The sequence below is a fragment of the Agelaius phoeniceus genome, chromosome 9 (assembly GCF_051311805.1).
Source record: "Agelaius phoeniceus isolate bAgePho1 chromosome 9, bAgePho1.hap1, whole genome shotgun sequence".
Taxonomy (NCBI): Eukaryota; Metazoa; Chordata; class Aves; order Passeriformes; family Icteridae; genus Agelaius; species Agelaius phoeniceus.
Genome location: NC_135273.1, coordinates 22,515,557 through 22,536,055, shown reverse-complemented (window position 1 = coordinate 22,536,055; position 20,499 = coordinate 22,515,557). Strand labels below are relative to the sequence as shown.

General features: G+C 38.0%; 1 protein-coding gene across 27 annotated transcripts in view; it reads left to right on the top strand.

Annotated features, from left to right (window-relative positions):
• KCNMA1 (potassium calcium-activated channel subfamily M alpha 1) overlaps window positions 1-20,499 on the top strand; it is a 414,944-nt gene that overhangs the window by 375,218 nt on the left and 19,227 nt on the right. For 14 of the 27 annotated variants that reach the window (XM_077183251.1, XM_077183250.1, XM_077183249.1 and 11 more), the window contains 3 exons: window positions 11,273-11,386; window positions 12,078-12,161; window positions 14,553-14,683. In XM_077183251.1, the coding sequence (XP_077039366.1) occupies window positions 11,273-11,386; window positions 12,078-12,161; window positions 14,553-14,683 (329 nt within the window). The remainder of the gene's footprint in view (window positions 1-11,272; window positions 11,387-12,077; window positions 12,162-14,552; window positions 14,684-20,499) is intronic. The other 13 variants (XM_077183261.1, XM_077183260.1, XM_077183257.1 and 10 more) reach the window with 1 other exon arrangement.

Sequence of the window (20,499 nt, the reverse complement as noted above, 5' to 3'; positions counted from 1 at the left end):
CCAAATAAGTTTCTGGCTAATGGAATTTTTGTAGTGGCTTATTTAGAGACAGGATTAAGATCTTACAAAATGTCTGTAATGTCATAGCAATATTTGATCTTTTGCAAACTTTCCTTAGAACTTTGAATCAGATCCTGAGGAAGTATAATGGAGATTCCACCTTTCATGTTGATTTGAAGTTTGGTTGCTTGCTTAAATTTTTTATTCAACCTTAATTGTCAAATACTCTAAATACTAATTTAGGAGCATGGTTACTGGTTATTAGTGAGAGGGAAGGTATCCCTACAATGTTTACAGTATATATATTTTCTGTAAGTTTGACAGAGTTTTTTCTTAAACGCATGGACAGGCTGGTAGTGTGTAGACAGGCTAGTACACCCATGTAGGGGTTCCTGCTTCAAAGTTCCTGCCAGTCTGCTTGTTCTGTCACTTAGTAATGCATCTCCAAGTGAGGGCAAAGACAGGCAGGCATTTTTGAAACAGCTCCTCTAAAAAAAAGAACAAGAGACTGAAATCAGGCAGTGTAGTGTGAGGCCTGAGAAAATGTTACTTATTTGTTTAATCGATTAATTAATAGGACTAACAGCTCTGCAGTTACATTCTTAAGTCATTAGCCACAAGTGTGAGCTTGCTCAAAAATAGTTTATGCTGTAAATAAAATCAGATTCAGAACAGGGGCTTGGCCATTTTGTTTAACATATTCAGTGGTGTGTTTTAGAAATTGGTATATCTGTTATAAATCCTCAAAAATTTGCAAATTGTTACTATTCTAACTTCTAATTAAATATCTGGTTCTTTAGTGGCAATGTAAGCTCATCTGTCTGGACCTATCTTCCATTTTCAGTGGAAGATCTAGACTGAAGTATATAGACAGAGTGCTTCAAAAAATTTGGACTGTGTCTAGATATTTTTAATGGCAACTTGCTCACATGTCACATGTAAATCAGCCTTTACAACTTATCTGCAGATTTATATTTTAGGTTGGCCCAAAATCACCACTTCTTAAACTACTTCACTAGCAACAAAAGCCCACATTGCAACTTGAAGATTTATTCTCAGAATCCTATCAAATAATAATAAATAGACTAAAGACTCTCAGAAATATTCAGAATGCCTAATTGAAAGGAAAGCTATTTCCACTGATATTGGTACTAATGAAATGAAAACAAGGAAGAAAACATTTTATTTTTTATCAACCCATTTAACTCTATACTAAGCAATAATGAATAGGAAAGTTAATGTGTTAAGTACTTGTAGAGATTAAAGTAGTGTTTAGATTCATGGATGATAATAAGTAGGCAGAGCTGAAAACCAAAAAACCACAATAAACCAAACCAACACAAATAAAACCCTACAAAAAACTGCTGGAAGTTTTCAGGATGTCTGTACTGTGACTGGATACTGTAGTATACATTTTATGATTGCCATTTAATTTTCACTACTTAAAGAATACCACTTTATATTTTACTGTTATCACTGTCTTTACCAGCTTGTTTGCTAGTTTAATGGGTTTTGAATCCCATATAAATAAAATAAATAAGGAGATGGTGTAGAGACACTTCGGCAGATGCTTCTTTAAATACAAAAGACTGAGCTGTCAGAGGTAAGGAAAACTCTTATAGATTTTAGAAAAAACTCTGATAAAATAATGAGTCATTCTGTCATGATAAGGAATTAATTTTCTTTTTAAGATTAATGTTTGTAAGAGGAGAAAGACAGTGAGCCAAAACAGTGCAGACTTAGCAACAGAATTTTCTCTTAAGAGCAGACTTTACCTCACTGGTTTTCTGAATACCTTTCCTTTTTTCTTGATATATTTGAGCAAATCACCTCTTTATTTACACTGCTGACTGTATGCTTTGGATATGGCCATCAGAGGCATGAGTTGCTCTCTGAACTCTTGATTCTGACTGAAGCAGGGGTTTCCACATTCTACAGATGGGGTGAACCCAGTGGCACCAGTGGTATCACTGCTGCTCTTCAGGCAGTTTTACTGACACAACCTTAGGCACTATCAGTAGCTAATATATTGCTACTGGTACAGCATTCAAGAATATTCAATTAGAAAGCTACTTCAGATTCCTCCTGATTCCACAGCTGTGCAGTTTGTATTTGGATTTTTTTAAATGGTGAAGAAAAAAGAAGTAGAAAGAAGAGGTTGTGATTTCTGGTGCTTTCCAAGGGGAAGTTGGTTGAGTTGGTGTTATATAGACTGGTATAGTTAAAATCAACCTGATACTCATTTTCACACATGATATCTACAAAGATGTCTTTAACAGACATGCTACTCTGAAGTCGTGTGCTACAAAAGGCAGTATTTCAATGACAAAGGGCATGACTGGGATTTTTTTTCCCTATTTATGATGTTCAATTTGGAGTACTGGTAAAAAGTTTTGGCTTGCAGAAAACCTTTGTAGTGGTATGCTGAAAGCTTGAGTGCCAGAATTAAATTCCATGTTAAAACCTCTTTTAAAGAGAATATATCCACACATGAACACAGGATCCATGCTCCTTCACTATGAGTATTTAATAAAGCCCTGACATTTTTAATTTTTTTTTTTTTTTTTTAAATCACCTGCCTACTGGCACTTGACTATTTGCATAAGACAACCTGTCCACTAAAAGCTTCCCTAGGATTTGGTGAAATCTGGCAGGACAGGACATGTGCACAATGGGCTCTCTAGTCAGCAGGCTTTGAGAAGTTGCATTTTACAATATAGAGCGATATAGAAGAGGAGCTTTTGTATACTTGCAAATAGATTAGACTGCAGGAAATATGCAGGAGGGCCTATGAAGCATACCTGCCAGATAAATTAGAGGTGGTCTTGATCTGAGTCCAACCTGTCTCAAAGCTCAACTCTGGGAATTCAGTTCAGATTTCTTTGATAAAATGGGGCTATAGCCTTCACAGTTCAATCTTTGATCCCCAAGACAGCCTTGAATGTGGGATTTTAGTTTTGACACAGCCTGTAGAGAAATTAATGATGTTTTACCATAGGTTTCCAGCTCAGTTCCAGCTTGAGTAATTTGCAAGTCTGCTGGCACTATTTAGCCCTCACAGACCATGAAGTCGACCGTAAGTAAGTCCAAGTTGATGGAAAATCAATATTGCTAGAACAGAGTGACAGATGTTGATTATCATAAAATGTCTGTTTAAGCATTTTGTATGTATCCATTTCCTTACTGCAAACACCTGAATTTTTTGTAGAAGTTACAAAGTAATTGTACTTAAAGATGTGGACTCGTCTGCTAAAGAAATTTTCAGAATACATATTCCAAAAAAGGCTGCTGTCGTTATTACTGTTGCTGCTCAGGGGAGCTATTCAGATGCCTCATTTATTGGAGCTTAATAGATTAAACGTCCAAATTGAGTCTCATGATATAAACCTAATCAAATTCTAATCTACATAATTTTCCCATAAGCAGCAATGGGAAATTTGTTTAATTTATGTTTCAGTAGTTGCCAATCAGATGTTGGACAACACTGTTACTTTTATTTTTCAAATATTTGAATTGATTACTTGTTATAATATCTGTCTTTACTCTTCCTTTACACTAAGGGAAAATTCACTTTTTTTGATATAATGACTTAATGTAGAGTCTTGTCTTACATGCCAATATATCATTTTTAGTGGTGAGTTTTCCATTTTGTTTCTAGTTATTGAATACCTGTCTCTCTAAAATAGGTAATGTAGCTTAATTTATTTGATAATTTTTATTCAGCATATTTATTTTTGCCTGAGGTCTAAATATGCAGAGCTGACTAATGATTAAACTGAAAGGAGTTTGGCATTGTTATATACTAAATCATTTTAGCTGCAAACCTGTGCTATAGTTAGATGCTTCTAACTTTGTGCCCTAGAAGCACCTAGTGTAGAAAACTATTAAATAGCAAATGAAGAGTAGGAACAATTAAAAAATAAAATTTATTAAAAAGTAGCTAAAAAGGGGAAATTTAATTTTGCTTACTGCATAGAGAAATAGAGTTTCCATTCAGGCTGACTTGAGGAAAGTGCTATGGCTAGCAACTACGTATTATCTTGCTTAAAGTGAGAAAAATAGGAAGAAGTGAACATTAAGGCTGTGCTCTGCAAAGTATTAGTAAAGAAAGCCCATTTGTTTGGTAGTTTTGGGTTGTGTAAGCTTGTGGTGAACCTTGCAGAGTTAGGGTTTGGGTAATTACCACATAAGATTTTGTGAAGGGAAAAAGATTACTACAAAGCCAACAAGAACAAAACCTAGGCAGTTTCAGGTGGACTCTGTTTTTTGGGGTGTGTATAATAGTGAAACTCAAAATGGCACTGAAACTGGGAAGAGATTTATATAAGTACCTGTTAACAGACCCCTCTAAGTTATACATTATTCTGCCCTAGGCTTAAAATATTACACTTTTCTAATATATTATGCTGTTCACAATTGAAATGGAATCAGTGTGGTGTGATTCAATGCTAGACCTCAAGATGATGAAACTCCAATCCTTCTCTTGATCTTTGTTTTTACAGCTTAATCCTACCTTGTTAGAGCAGCCCAAGAACCAGCAGGCCTATAAATCATTTACACTTTCAGCACAGGGGGCCACTAACTCATCCAGGAATGGATCTCACACTTTGGGGAGCAGAAACTAGCATTGAACCCGCTGGCCTGTGCTTCCATTAGAGCTTTGATTTGGATATTTTTACTGGAGGTTTCTGTAATTCAGCAGAAAGTGAGCAAAGGGAAATTAGAGAAGAGCACTTTCTTGGCAGAAAGTGGCAGCTGGTTCTGTGTGACATTGTCTCTCAGAGTTCAAAGCTCGAGTGTTGTTCCATTCCCAAAGCACTGGAGGGTTGCTAAAGTTGAGAAAGGTGTCCTTCTTCAGCCTCCACCTTCTGTAGATTTACCTTGGCCTATATTTGGGCCTGGAGCATCTCTGAAGATGCTCTCTCTCTCTGAGAGAGCTGGGAGCTTGTGTAGTCACATCCGGCCTCCCACATTCCTCTCCTTTTCCAGAGCTTTAGCGATAATCTCCAGGAGATTATTGGATATTCAGCACAAATCACAGTAAAACTCAGAACTGAAGCCAGAATTTAGGATTTCCAGGTTCTCAGGCTGAACTACAGCTCTCTGTCTCAGACCCCATGAGACACTGAAGCTAGAATTGTTTCTAAATTGAATGGCTGTAACAGATTCCCATGAATGTCAGCAGCTCTTTAGCTGCATGACTGCTGCTGAACTTTCCAGGTATACCCAAGGGCTGTACTTTGGAGAATAACAGGTATAGTCTATCATTCAATTGAATTCACAGGAATATTAATGACATTGTCAGCAAACAGTAGCAAAGGGATACAACTGTGAGGTCCTTTCTGAGAATTATTTCTTTTTGGCTGCCTCTGCTTAATGAAAATACTTGTCCCATATTTCTGCATGATAACCTGTCGAGGGTGTGTTTGGCAGTTCACCACTTATGTCTTATTCATATATGCTCAAAATATTATTGTTGTCTCATATTCTTTAGGTTAACCAGAGGTAGCTGGATGTACATGTGCTTTTTAAATTATATTTGAGGACTTTTTAGCATATATCACCCAGTGAATGCCATGACATCTTTCCCCAAAATAGCATTATTTAAAGGGTGCTATCAATTTACAAGGTGTTTTAATAACAAGGCCACAGCCTTTAGGTCTGTCAAGTGGATTTTCATTTTGGGATAATGCCTTCTGCCTGCAGAGAATTCCAGTTTAGTAAAATGTATATCTTTGAAAAGGAAGGGAGGAAAAGAAGAAAGGGGCAGAGAAAAAGGGGAAAAGAATCATAAAGGATCCATTATGGTCCTTAAGAACAGAGTATATCTTATAAATGTAGCATAAAATCCATTTTTGTGAATATGCCCATCTGGATCTTGGTGGAGTCAGTGGAACAGAAGCAGTGCACATCCACAAGACAAATTTCCCTCTACACTAAAACCCCAGTGAACCTTTATCAGTCCCCTCAGAAAACTCTAAGAATATATTTACTGCTATGAAGAGCAAACTTTCCTGCATTTTGTGGGACATTACTCAGTTAAGTGACCTGCAAAGAAACAAAAATTAGTGGCTTATGGCCAGCACAGTCAGCAGATCATTTGGCCATCAGGCCAGTTGCTCACACATAAGCAGAGCAAAATTGGTGGTTCTTTCAGTGGAAGAAAAGGCATGTTTTACCATGACAGTATTCTTTAATTTTGAACTTCATCACAGTGCCACTGTGGATCTCAGAATACCTGCATGTTACTGCTGAGACACAGTTAGTGCCTCCCTGGGAGGACCACGGGTCAGCTGGCTCAAGAGGCACAGAGCTCATGATCCTAGTGCTGCTCATCCCTTTGTTGGGGGTATTTTGTTAGGGACAGTGAGGTTTCATAGCCACCTGGTCATGCTGAGCTCAGAGCAGGAGAGCACTTGGATCTCCTGGTAAAAAGAGCTCGCCTGCTATTACCGAGGAAATTTCCCCTGTGTTCTCTTTCCACAAAGGTGAGAACATCTTTAAGACTTAGATCTTTGCTTCTGATGTAATTGATTGGTTTTTGCCTACTTCTGTGAGCAGTAGTACCTTAGAGGGAGCTGGGAAAAGCTCTTTGCTCAAAGCCAAGACGTTGAACCATCAGCTTTCTGCAGAGAAGTGCTGGAGGCTCAAACTCCTTCAGAGCAGGCAGCTGAGGAGAGACATGGGAGTCCCTGCCTGTCAGGGAGGGATGCTGCTGCCAGGAGAGAAGCAGTGACTGCCAGGCCTTACTGATTTGGAGTATGTCAGGAGCCCAAAACCTGTGTTCCTCTCAGAGCTGTGATAGTCTTAATCCACTGCTTGGCAGTATCTTGTTTCAGAGACAGAGGGGGTAGTCTGCCTCCTATTGAAGCTTCCTCAGTTTGATAAGGGAGACCTCATTGCTCTCTCCACCTGCCTGGAAGGAGGTGGCAGTGAGCTGGGAGCTGGTCTCTTCTCCCTGGTTACAAGTGAAAGGACAAAAGGAAATGGACTCAAGATATGCCAAGAGAGGTTTAGATTGGGTATTAGTGAAAATTTCTTCACTGTCAGGGTTGTCAAGCATTGGAACAACATTTCCTGGCTGCCCAGGGAAGTGCTGGAGTCACCATCCCTGGAGGTGTTTAGGAGACATTTAGATGTGACACTTAGTGACGTGGTTTAGTGGCGAACTTGGTAGTGCTGGGTTAATGTTTGGACTTGATTTTAAAGGACTCTTCAGACCTAAATGATTCTATAACTCTATGTTGAAGTGATTATCACTATAGCCAGTAGTGGTGGCTGACTGTGACTGACAACTAAGTTTCACAGTGAGAAAAAGTTCATGGCCTGAGGTAAAGCCAGTGAACCACTCTCCCAGTACAGCAGTTTAGTACCAGCTGCAGTGACTGCTGGAACTGATATGATTTTGCCTTACCTCCTAATTGTGGGCAAAGAGAATTACCTTCTCCAGAAGTCTCCCCACTGTCACTGCTTTTCCTTCCACAGGCACCGTGCTCAGACTTGCACAGGCATGTGAGTTTTACTGCAGAGGTTGCTCTGGTTAAGCAATTGTAGCCAGAGCTCCCCCAGTTGTTTGCAGAACAAGGAGATACTGTGTTTGTAAGATCACAACTATCAGCCCTGTTTTACGATTTTTATGAGCATTAATGGAACAAGGTTTGGGGACTGAAGGAGAAAATGGAATATGAAAAGGAAAATGAAAAGAAGCTGTGAGGAAAGCATGTCATTTCTAAATGAATGCTCTGTGCAGAGGAATTGAATCTTTTCACAGCTGAAAATGGATCTTAAATCTGATGCCTTAGCTTGTTTCAGCTTCTGTAATGAAATAGAGTTTTCCTAATACCCTGTGACCTGAATTTCTCCCTGCTTTATGGGTGCTATTCCTTGACGTACAAACCTGTATTTTCTCAAGTCAGCATTTGATGATGGATGTCAAAATACAGGTCATGTATTATGCATATAGCATTACCGATTTAAGGTGTTTACTTGTCAAGTTGAAGAAATTCAAAAATGTCACATTCACTGAATCTGCACAGCTGTCACTTGTAGTTTTTCATGCCTTTAAATGAAAGTTCTGATAAAGCAGGTTAGTTTCCTGCACCTTTTTTTTTTGTTTTCTCTTCTGGAGGAAAAAAATAGACAGCCTGTGTATGGAAATTAGTTTGTGACTTGGGAGCAGGAATGTGTCTTGAAGGTGTTTGATAGCACACAAAACCCCCAAATATTTCCTTTTCCTGGAAATATTCCACAATTCTTATATTTCTTAAAAGTAAATTTGTAGAAGTGTCTGGATTAAGTACGAGCAAGGAAATTAAATTATCAGATACTTCTCACATCTTTCAAGACAGTAGGATGAAAAATATTAAGGCATGAGTCTATTTTTCATTCAAGGAGAAAACACAATCCCTTTAACATGCTTCCTGCATTTCAGACTGAATGCACTATGTGTGCAGTGTGCAATTACAGAGCTTCTGACAGTCTGTGTCTAACAAAAATGCCACATTTACTTCAATCTTCTGACACCATCCCAGGAAGACAAATATTCTAAGGGTTAGAGAGGTGGCTACAAATGGCCTTAGATGGAGAGTGTGCGTGTCTCTGTGTATGTGCACGTTGCAGTGAAGGGGAGGCAAGAAGAACTTGCCCATTTAGCTGAGTTACATACACTAGCTTACTTCAATTTGCTTTTAACTGGCAGGGAAATACTGCTGTGCTCCTACCACCTGAAGGGCCTGATTCACTAGAAGGTGGTTCAGGAAGTGTGCCCTGAGATGTGGGCAGAAATGCTTCAGGAAAAAAGGGAGAAGCAGAGCCTCCAGGGATACTCTGAGCAGTACAATCCCTGGAGTGCATGAGAACAATAATTAGGTTTTCTTTACTTTTATATAAGTGAGCATGAAAAGCCATCGTGTTGCCATTTTGATTTGTAATTCAGCAGGAGACCCAACTGGGCCTGCCACCTTAACTGCACAGGGAATCTGCAGCTACCTGAGCTTTTTCTAATGTGACAAAGGCTGTATCTTGCATCTCCTAAAAGAATGCATTCCATAACACAATACAAGACACTGGATCCTGCTGCAGAAGGAAGTGTCACACTAATACCCACCTGTCCTCAGATAGCATTTCCTCCCCCTGGAGTCCCACTTTAGTTTTTCTGCTGTTGTGAGTGTCAGTGTTACCTGTAACTTACAAGGTGGTGACTGAAAGACCTGTGTCAGACTGGTGAGCCCGAGATTCCTCAGGCTCACCAGTCTGACATTGCTGCCATGAAGAGATAAACATTCAAAGGGCCAAAACAGCTCTCAGTCATAGTGCCAGATAGAAGGAAACATCTGCAAACTGAAACTGGCTGGGACCACAACTCCCTGTCCCCAAGCTGGTCTTTGTGAGTTCAGCACCACAGGTGGTGTTACATGGCTGACTGTTAACATTTCTGATTGCCTCTAAGAAATCTGCTTTATAAAGATTTTCTATCCACTGGTAATGTTATATAGAATTTCTCTACTGGCTTAGGTTTCCCTATGGCAATGTTTTTGTCTTACAAGCCCGTTGAAGATATCATATCCACTTCTTTTCTCCTGAGGAATTCTTCACAGAATTCCTTTTTGCTCTCTTTTTAAGCTATCCTGTCTGTACAATCACCATGTTGCATCTAGTTTTCTTGTGATAGTCAGAATGAAATTCATACCAGTACCTTCTGCAGAGCTAGGGAAGTCTCTTCCCAGTGATTCTAGTTTTATTACCTGTATATTCTCTGTGTGATACAGACAAAACATAGAGATAGATGAATGGAAGGAGAACATTAAATCCCATTAAATCAAGAAGCCCAGATCTCGTGGTCCTTGTAGTTTAGGGGCAGTTTAAGAGTGATGTAATGATCACTGGAAGAGAACTATAAGTCCTTAAGACAATATAAACCAGTATGATATGCTAACAACTACAATTTAGTTTAGAGATTTCCTGGTTTGTAAATTGGTCCCCAAATTGAAGGCAAGGTATCATATAATCTTCCTCTGAATTTAGTACCAGGTGAATGTATCCATGAATTTAATGGAGTGAAACAATTTCCACACTGCAAGAAGATAGTGAATTTAAGTCAGGAATTAATTTGGCTGTGAATAAGTTGAGAATAAGTGTATGGAGAATTCAGCACTAGTGACAAAGGACCAAAGGTCTGTCACCTGGATGTCAGGTGTGAAGTCAAAGAAGGAATGTCTTTTTTTCTTTTTTTTAAGTGTGGTTTAAAGTAAACTTGGCTCAATTTTATTCCTAGCAGACAAATACTTGTCTAAAAATGCTGCCTTGATATTGGTCTATTGGTCTATGAAACCATAAAGTCACTTTCTAGCTTTACCATCACTTCTGCAATGACATTAAATGAGCATTCACATGTTTTCTATATTTTCTATAGCTTTACTGGAAAAGGGGGATGGAATGCATTGGTCAGTCTCAGTGGTGAATTTCCAGTCCTGCTATTGCATGGGCTTTTGTATGACTACCCATTTTTCAGTACTTACAATTAAAATTCAAAAGGTTTTGCTTGGATATTTTTTGTTTGAAGGAAAAAAAACCCAAAAAAACCCAAAAGAATAAACAAACAAAACCAAACCAAAACATAAACAAAAACCCCAAAAAAAACCAAAACAAAAACCACTCAATGTCAAGAGCTCCATTTTAAACAGTAGACAATCTGGCTGAAAACAGTCTTTTTTAAAGGTGAATGTTGCTGGTCTCCTGATTTTTTTTTCTGTGACTGCCTTCCAACATGTTTCTTCTTCCACCTTTGTTTCCTTCAAATTGTCACTCTTTCTAGTTCTTTTCAAGCAATCCTCTCACATACCATTTGAAAACCTGTATCTCTTTCCTTTCATCCTATCTTTTTGTCTTGTAGACTGGACCCTTCCATCCCAGTATTCCTACAATTGTAATCCTCATAGAAATGCATATTATAAATGGTACACATCAAAATTACAAAAACCCTACCATGTGTGGGTGGTAGTGCTGTTGGAAAACAGTTGGATAATTTTAAATCTTGATTTCTGCTCAAACCTAAAACTGGCTAATGGAAGCAGTTTGTTCCTTATGGTTGAATTACCTTTTACAAACAGTACTCTTTAAAATCTTAATTGCTGTTTAAGCAAAGGTGTTTGCTTTGGAATGTTTTTTTTTTTGCTTGTTTGTTTGGGGTTTTTTTGTGTGTGTAGTTTGTCCTCTGTAAACTTCCTCTATTTTTCTCTCTTCTTTTCTTTTTTTTTTTCTTTCTTCCTTTTAGGCTTTACACCTCCTGGGATGGATAGGACATCTCCAGACAATAGTCCAGTCCATGGCCTTTTACGTCAACCCTCCATTACAACAGGAGCCAACATCCCTATTATAACAGAGCTAGGTAAGAAAAGCTAAAATTTATCCTTGCATATACATTCCCATGTCCTTTTCCCACTTTCCTTGTTATGTAGATACAGAAAAATTGCCCATACTGTTACATTTTCTCTTTTGATAAGTGTTTTAAATTACTTTCTCTAAAGAAAGTTTAGTAACAGTTGATTCACTTTATTTGAATAACTGAAATATATTTCCCTCCTTTGGGTTTTCTCCATTTTCTTAAATAAATAATCTATCAGACAAGATGTTTTTTGCATAGTGTAACAAACAAGCAGGGGTCTTTGGGCTAAGGTTAGAAAAGGAAAAAGGCCAGAGTAAGTATAAGCAGATATTTCCTGTGCATTTGATCAATTGTAAGAGGCCATTTGTTTATTTCTTCATGGTCCAAAACTGTTTAATCATGTGTAACCAAACTCTGTATAATAGTATGAGATATTTCACTCTTGAGAATATGATGATGGTAGGTAACTAGACTCTGATTTCCACTCTGGCTGTGGGTATTTATGTTGTCAAGCGGTGTGATGTGAAGTGCAGAAGCTGTTCTGTTTCTTTCATGGCAAATACAAACTTGATTTGTGGTCCTTTGTCCTTCTGTTTTCTTTTTCAGTTTTATTTTTTAGAGCCTTACCTGTCTTTTTCCCTTACTTTATTCTCTTTCTGTACTTTCTTTCCCCCCTAAATACTTTACTTACTAGCTAAGCCTGGCAAACTTCTGCCTTTGGTTTCAATCAGTCAGGAAAAAAACAGTGGAACCCACATTCTAATGATAACTGAACTGGGTAAGAAGTGCCTTTTTCCTTCACATCACTGTGTTATTTTCTGTTGTTGTTCTTACTGTCATCAGCTTTTCCTTTATTTATCTGGCTGTATCAGAGGGGCTACCCTCATGGCACTGCTTTGAATGTGTTTTATTTGTGGTTCTGGTTGAAATTGACTGTCTTGTTCTGGTCTTCTTAATGATTTTTTTTCACGCAGCATCAGTAAACCTTTGATCACACTCGTCTGACCTGCCAGCTGTTTTCATAGCACCTCCTCACCAATTCATTTTTTTTGGCCTAAGTCCCCACCTCCCTGGCCCTCACTCTCCTACACCAATTTTTCTCTCCTTTTCTCTTCTTTCTCTTTCTTTTTGTTACTTCAGCCTGTTGTCAATTTGGTGGACATGCCTTAGCAGCTTTTCACAGGAAGTCCAAGAAGAAGTAAAAGATACCAGAAAAAACCCCAAGCATCATACTTTCCCTCAAGCTATTTTTTTGTTTATTTTGTAGAGTAAGGCTTTTTCTCAGAAGCTCAGGTTTTGAAGCTGTAGAGGAGCAGCCAGGCTCCTGTGTGGTTCCCTCTCAACACAGAGTGCTCTCACCAGCCTTTGGAGCAGCGTTTGATGAGCTTTTCCCTATGGCACAGCACCACCCATTTGCACCCAGCTATCCTGGCCCACAAATCCCAGTGTGCTAACTTGCATCAGGAAGATAAAGATATTGAGGATAAACACACACCTGCAGAACTCAGGATAGACTTTTAGTAGCTCAGGAACTGACCCCACTCATGGCTAGCACAGTGTCAGGTGTTAGCCTGCCAGATGGAAGTGGAAAAAGAGTGCTACTGTCAATAGTGCCTACTCTCAGCTAGCAAATTAAACTGAGGTACAAGCTGTTCAAAAAGTACATTTTGATACAGCAGGCTTTCAAATACTGTATTGCTTAAGAATCTACCTAAATTGATAGGTATTGTACTAGAAAAAGAAGTATTGTGGATCCTGGTGTTTTCTTGGATGAAAGTCTTCTGATTCCTAGGGCAGAACATTTCTCCTATTACAGTACTAAGGTATTATGCTTTAACAATTACATCAGGGAGTGCAAAGGCAACATTTTTAAATTCTCTCCTCATCTCTTTTATACAGCTATCATGAGGCTTTATCTGCAGTAATTAATGATTTGTAAGTTAAACATAGCAAGCGCAGTAGTATAGAGAGTTTGGAAAAGAAGTGGATGTACAAGAAAACTATATGGGAAGGATTGAAACTGTATGAGAAGGAAGATCAGAATAGTAGGCAGAATCATTTCTGGCTTTAGAAGTCCAGAGCTGAAATCTGATCAAGTTAACAGCAGTTCTCATGTTATTTTCAAAGTTTGCTGGGTTGGCTCAGGAGATGTGTTCACAGGAGCAGTAGGGATATCATCAGCGGATGCAGTTTCAAATGCTCAAAAACTTTTTCATTTCCCTTTCTTGCATGGGAACTGAAATTAATTTGTCATTTAGTAAGTTGAAGGGTATTTCAATGGCATAGCTAAGCAGTCTGTGCTTTCATGCCTGAGGGAGACTAATATGGAAATGAAATATTTCATGAAATACGATCCACTTGATACACTGATCTCAAGGAAACAACTATTTTTAGTTGGAATGAGTTGGAGGCAGAGGGCTTAACTGTGACAATGAAATGCCAGAGAAAGTCAAAATGACAGATACTACTTTATTTGTGCTTTTCTCTAAAACAGCCTGATTTAGATTCTTTTTCACACGGGCTAATGTAGAATTCGTGGCTGAGAAAGTGAAGTTATAGAGACAAATATTTGAACAAAAGGTAGTGCTGCGAGAGAATAACTGCTCATTCATTCAGATAGATGCATGTTAAAGGGACAGTTTATCCTCTTTTGAGCCCTAAGTGCATTAACACCACTCCAGCAAGAATCACAGCAGCACATCTAACAGATGCCTGTGGGCTATATCAGCATTTTATTGACAGCCTCTATTTTACAACGGGGTTCTAACTTTGTATCTTGTGATAGCATTTCACATTAACTGTACATGCATACAGCCTCAGCCACTGTACCCTGCCAATATACCAAGATTGTCTCAATATACAAATTTATCATAAATCTCATTTTGAGCGCAGGCAACTGGTGCCACGAAGCCGCTTTACAGGAAAGGGATAGGAACCTGTCAAGAACAAGAGTGTCACCTCTTACAAGCAAGATAATGAGCAGCAGATTTTTAAATGCACATTTTCACATCCATCTTGATTTCATTTTCAGTGACGTCAAAGACACAAGTCTGTGTTTCCAGACATATGCCGTTTCTTTTTCTTTGGCTGTGTGATGTGTAAGGTCACATGCTGGTGACCCAGAAACACCTTTCGTTTCTACCCCTAATATTATTATTGTTATTTTCAGTAAATGATTCAAATGTTCAGTTCTTGGACCAAGATGATGATGATGATCCCGACACAGAACTGTATCTCACGCAGCCTTTTGCTTGTGGAACCGCATTTGCTGTCAGCGTGCTGGACTCTCTCATGAGCGCAGTAAGCAAACAAATCTTTTTCATTCCCTTCCATCAGACTTGCTGTGAAAGAGAGTGAAGGTGGAGAATCTTTTCCAGAGGTAGGCAGGAGATGTTTTTTTCTTAGGTGTCAAGAGAATTTCAGAACCTAAGCTAGGTTATTTTCTTAGTTGGACGTGGAGACTATAACTGAGATATCTAGGACTTCCATGAGTCCACAATTTTATAAGGAAACAGTCTCATATCAGGTTTTAAGGATCATGCTTTCAAAAAAATTGTCCCTTCTGCCTAAAATCCAGACTCAAATTCAGTGTGTCAGTCCCTGTGCTCACCATTCTTGTCAGACAGCATCAACTGTGTTTTGAGCTTTTAATTTCCTGTAGCCGTGAGCAATGCTCCGAGTATGAGTGCTGGGGGACACTGATAGAACTCCACAAAAGCCATTGTACACATCTCATGAACTCTGTTTGTGAGAAGAGAGGTTATCCTCTCTTTTTCATATGAATTTTCTTATTAATCAAAACTTCACTGCATGCCAGAAACTACAGATGGTGGCCTTTGGTTATATCTACATTGGGGCTTTTGTTTGCAGCTTGAAGCAGTTCTGAAGCAAACCCCTCAGTCATGCTCTTTTCATCCTCCTCATACTGGCCAAGTTTCCAGACCAGTCTTGCTCTGTGTGAGCTACACTTCATTCAGAGGGACCTTAAACTCTGCTAGATATAGGAAGGATGTAGTCTTTTTAAAATCTGAGCATGGGCTTTCTGAGCTCACTGTGGAATAAAGATCCATAGTGCTGGGAAAGGTCTGTTGTAGACCCCAAGTAATACTGTATATGAGCAGATGGGTTTCTCTAAAGGAGCCAAGTCTGACCTTCACCTGAATTCAGAATGAAACTTTTTTTGCTTTTAAGAAAAATTTATAGTGATCTTTATGATTTATTATTTTATTTGTATTTCATATTTATGTATCTGTATTTTGTAGTTTTCCCTGCTATATTTTCCATATGTTCCATCCGCAGATAAATGAGTCTACACAGATAAAATGTTGTTATATATATTATTATATAATTTATATATTCACATTATAAATGGGCATAATTTAACATGAAGATTCCAAATGTTACTTAGAGCTGTTTATCTACTCCCATTATTATCATAGCCAATGTCTGTGAATGTATTGTTCAGTAAGGCACTTCAGAATCAAGAAAAAGTAGGGTTAATCCTTCTGGTTGCCACAGAAAGAGAGTGAGATACTGTGGACATCATTGCTTCCTTGTGCAAAGGTGTCTCAAGTAAATAATAGAGATGCAATAAAAAATAGGTACAGCATGCCTGCTCAGAAATTTTAATGTTTTTATTTATTGCTAGCTTTTATTAACGCTTAGTTTTGGGCAACATGCCCCTCTGTTTTTGCAGTTCCATTCCATAAAAGTTCTTTTTCTAAACATTTTCACATCTAAGTGGTCATATTATGTGTCAGGGACAGTGCAGCCTGAAGCCAGAGAAATGTGATAACAAGAGTAGAAAATTCTCTACTTAAAAAAAAATACTAATCAAGAAGAAAGGCAAGGATTCAGTCAGTTAGAATTGTTCACTATCCTGTCTTTTCTTTCACCAGTTTTCTGATCAGTGGCAGTGTTATTTTCTCTTTATTCCTCAAAGGCCCAGCAAGGAGTTGGAAAAGTACAATTCTTCCTGACCACTCAGAAAGTGTAAAATGTGTGAGATGTTTTCCCTTTACTATCCATATTCCCATGGGGGAGGTGTGTTATCCTTTTACTACTTTGCCAAGGAAAAGAGTGTTTCTCACAGAAACTAATCTGTTTTCACTATATTATTTCTTACCTTTCTTTTTTTTTCCTAAAGTACATTTACTTTAGCAAACAGTTTCTATTTAATGTGTCTAACTTCATACTTTCCAATATGGGAAAATGAACCCGAAATCCTAGCTAAATTGTGAGATCTGTAGGCATGCTTTCATCCTATTAATTTCACAGGAATTCTGTAAGAAGTATATAATGTGCACTCTGCTGCCTTTTGCCAGCTCACTTGGAGACAAGTATATAGTTCATTATTCTATCTATTTAGTGATTCAGTGGGTTTTACTGCTTATTTTTGATAGAAAAATTCCAGTTTATGATCTCTGTTGATATCTGTAATGAAAATTCCTTATATAGTGTACAATGCAAATTTTCATTAACTGCTTCTTTAAGAATGAATCTCTTCCTACAGTACTGGGGTTTTGTAGTAAAGCAAGTGTAAGAAAGATTAGAAAGTTGAATAATAGCCATGAATGCAGTATTATTTCTGACCTGTGGGTCATCTGAAACTTGCATATAGATGTAGGTATAGGGAAAAAAGCTACAAAATATATTCAAATTAATTTGCTTAAGTATTTTGTTATTGGACAATAATAATAACAGCAATAATAATTCTACAGTATTAATCAGTATTAAATTAAAGTTTTATTTTCTATAGTTTTATAATATTGGAGTAGTGCATCAAACCCAACTCATGAATCGCAGATTAGAAAATGTGGTAACCTTATAATTCAAGTCTGAGTGCTGGAGATCTTTGCATTCTGCTGGTTTAGCATTATTTCTGATAAGATGACAGTACTGGACATCTGGACGTTTTAAGTTTGAAATTTTTTGTTATTTTCTTATTTCAAAGGTGAAACGCTTAATGTAGTTTAGTTTTCAAAGTGCCATGCATGGTCATCTACACAGAGTTTGGCTTTGCAGCAAAGGCAATATTTCCCACAAGGCCAGGATTCACAGTGCAGTAGCTCAAACCCCATTGCCCAGAGGACAATAACCAGCTCAAAACCTGCACTGTGTTGTTGATGAGTTGGTAGCAGTGATCTCACCAGGTTTGGTTCAAGAGCTTTACTGTGCTCTGTGGGAAGGCTCTGGGCTTGGTTCATGTTTTAACTCTGGCAGTGGCTATTGTTAAAGTGCTCCAGCTAATCATTACTAGGTCTTTGAAGAGACATCTACTGCCATCAGGTACTTAAATGATATATTAATATTTATTTTGTCATAGCATATGCAAACCCAGGGAAATAATACACATTCTCTGTCAGTCTCAAGGCAGCACCACTTCTGGAAAGTGGAGCATGCCTTTCACCAAGTGAAATGTAACTAAAAAGTGTGGGATTGGAAGCAACTTTTAGATTATGTAACTGTTTTTTAAAAATGTTATCTTCAGCTATAGAAAAGTTATATGGCATAGGATAATCAGAGGAGCAAATATTTGAGCAGCAGGGGCTTCTTTCTGGGTCTTGTTGAGATAGTTATTCCATAAAATCCTGTACATGCAAGGAAACCAGTTTTCAACACACAGAACCTTCAAAGGTTTGAGCAGTTGGCCTGAGAGCCAAAGCTTCCCTGCTCCTCCTTTTGGCACTGAAGACCCAAGAACTGCAGCAGTTCTGGCAGGCTGGTGTCCCTCCCATACCTGCACTGCAACAGACCCAGGTGCTGCTGGAGACAGGGATCTCCAGCACCAGGTGATACCACTCAACATTCACTACCCTGGAATTCATTTCCTTGTGCCAGAACTTCAGGTCTTGATTGCTTTCTGTATTACCAAATCCTACTTTTTCTTCATATAAACAGAAGTACACAGGATGGAAGAAAATCATTAAAACAGTTAAAAATAACTTTTCATTATGTCCTGTACTCAAGAATTCACCCTCATGGATCCTCACAGTCTTATTTATACAGAAAATAAACTGTTCTAATCTTTGATGTGAACACAAGACTATTTTTCATGCAATTCTGTTTCAGAGAATTAGTAAGCAGCATCTTGTAACTTAAAGTGTTCCAATCTTCTTTAAAGCTTAGACAATAGTTTAAGAATTAATAGATTTTCAAATGGTGAAATGCTCTTAGTTATTGTCTGGTGTTTATTCTGTCTTAAAGACCCTTTTGTTATTGGTATGAATTACTGATGTTAGCTCAGTCATTCCTCAGGTTTGGATATATATTATTCCTTCAACTCAATGAGAAAAGCAACTTAAAATACTTGTTTGAAAGTGAGGTTAAAAACCACATGTGGTGGAGGAGGAGGAGGAGGAGTCTTCTTAAAAGAAATTCATTTAAAAACCCACTAGCAAACACAAAAAAGGCAGATATAGCTTGAAAAATGACAATTTTAGTGTAATTATAAATGAAAGGCAAAGTGCTATTAAAGTTAAAGCAATATTATTAAAAGATGTGCTAATTTTCAGTTAAATTTTCTGTAGAAGACCAATTAGTTTAAAAGACATGACAGCATTAACTGCAAAACATAAGCACTCTGGTAATTATACTTTAAAAATGATTGAACAAATGGGAAAGCATCCTTGAAACATTTGAAAGAGCTGCACTACAATTCTGAAGCAATGGCTAGGTGGCACTGCTAGCTCAGATATCTGTGTCACAATTTCCTTGCTATTTACCCAGTTTTTGTCTATGATGCATTTCTTTTTTTCTGTGTTTAGAATACACCTATTTCATACTCTCATTCCAGATGCTGATTAAAGTGGTATCACACACATGTCCAATGTGGGGTTTGGTTAACAACAATAGCAAACAAGTATTTCTTCAGTTTTGATGCACACTCAACAAAAGGGATTCTTTTCCATCACTGGAAAGTGCTTTGTTACTTTAAGTACAACAGCACCTTTCCAAAGGCATTCTGTAGATCAGTTTCTTATAAGTACTGGCATATTCAGGCCATGTACCCTCCCACAGAGCAAGTAGAAGATCACTCTCAAATTAATTTCAGCGTATTATTATTCCAAAGGAAATGGATATCAGCTAGTTCAGCTTTTCAGTGTTTCCCTAGTTCCAAACTGGCAATGCGGAGTCTGATTTTTGTGACAATCAAAAGCATGGGCAGCAGCTTTTTCTTGAGGAGTGCTAAATACTTTAGTACAGAAGGAAGTAACCCTGTTTAGGGAAGGTGAGAAGTTGCAGCTTCCTATTCACCCATCTTTTCTTGCTTATGGTTGGACATTTTCTGATCAGATGCAATGCTGCAGCAGTTTGTCCTGAACCTTGGAATATTTTCTCCCAATGATTGCAAAAAAAAAAACCAAAAAAAAAAAAAAGCAAACCCAAGAAATATCTTTTAGCTGCACTCATCCATCTGATTGAATGGTCCATCTGCATCAGTCATGGTGTGAAACCCAAATTAAGCCACTGTTCCACAATAAATGCTGCTTCCTTTGCTAATAAGGGTCTTAGCTTTGCCTTAGAGGTATAGCAGAGTGGAAAGAGTTGCCAAAGAGGGTGACTCTGATTTCATCTCAGGGACATCAAGAAAGAAGTAATTGCAAAATAAACAATCATGGCTGAATGTCTTCTCTCTCTCACAGTGGCAATTCCTATTAAACATCATGTAATCGCTCCAGACTTACATTCCTGCAAGGGGTCACATTGATTTTTCTATAAGTTAAGAGAGGTTTGAGTATTACACTTGAATTGTTACCCAGTGCATCCACATGTGTAAGAGCTGATTTGAGATCAGCTCTTGTTTTAGACTGGCTGAATCTTCATGAACCTCTGCTTATGTCAGACTACTCCTTACAATATGCTTTGTAGCTAAAATATGTACTGCCTTAACCAGGTTAACTTAAATAATTGGAGTTGATGAGATGCAAGTATTTGCTTTAGGGCATGTATAACAGTAAGAATACGTTCCCCATTTTAATTTAGTCAACAGGTGAATGGCATATATGCCTATGAAAATAAGCAGAGAAGCTTGAAGTTAGGAAACTTCAATGTAAATTGAAAAACATTGCTGCATAGAACTCATTTTCTTCTGTTTTATCTGTCATCTCCAGCAA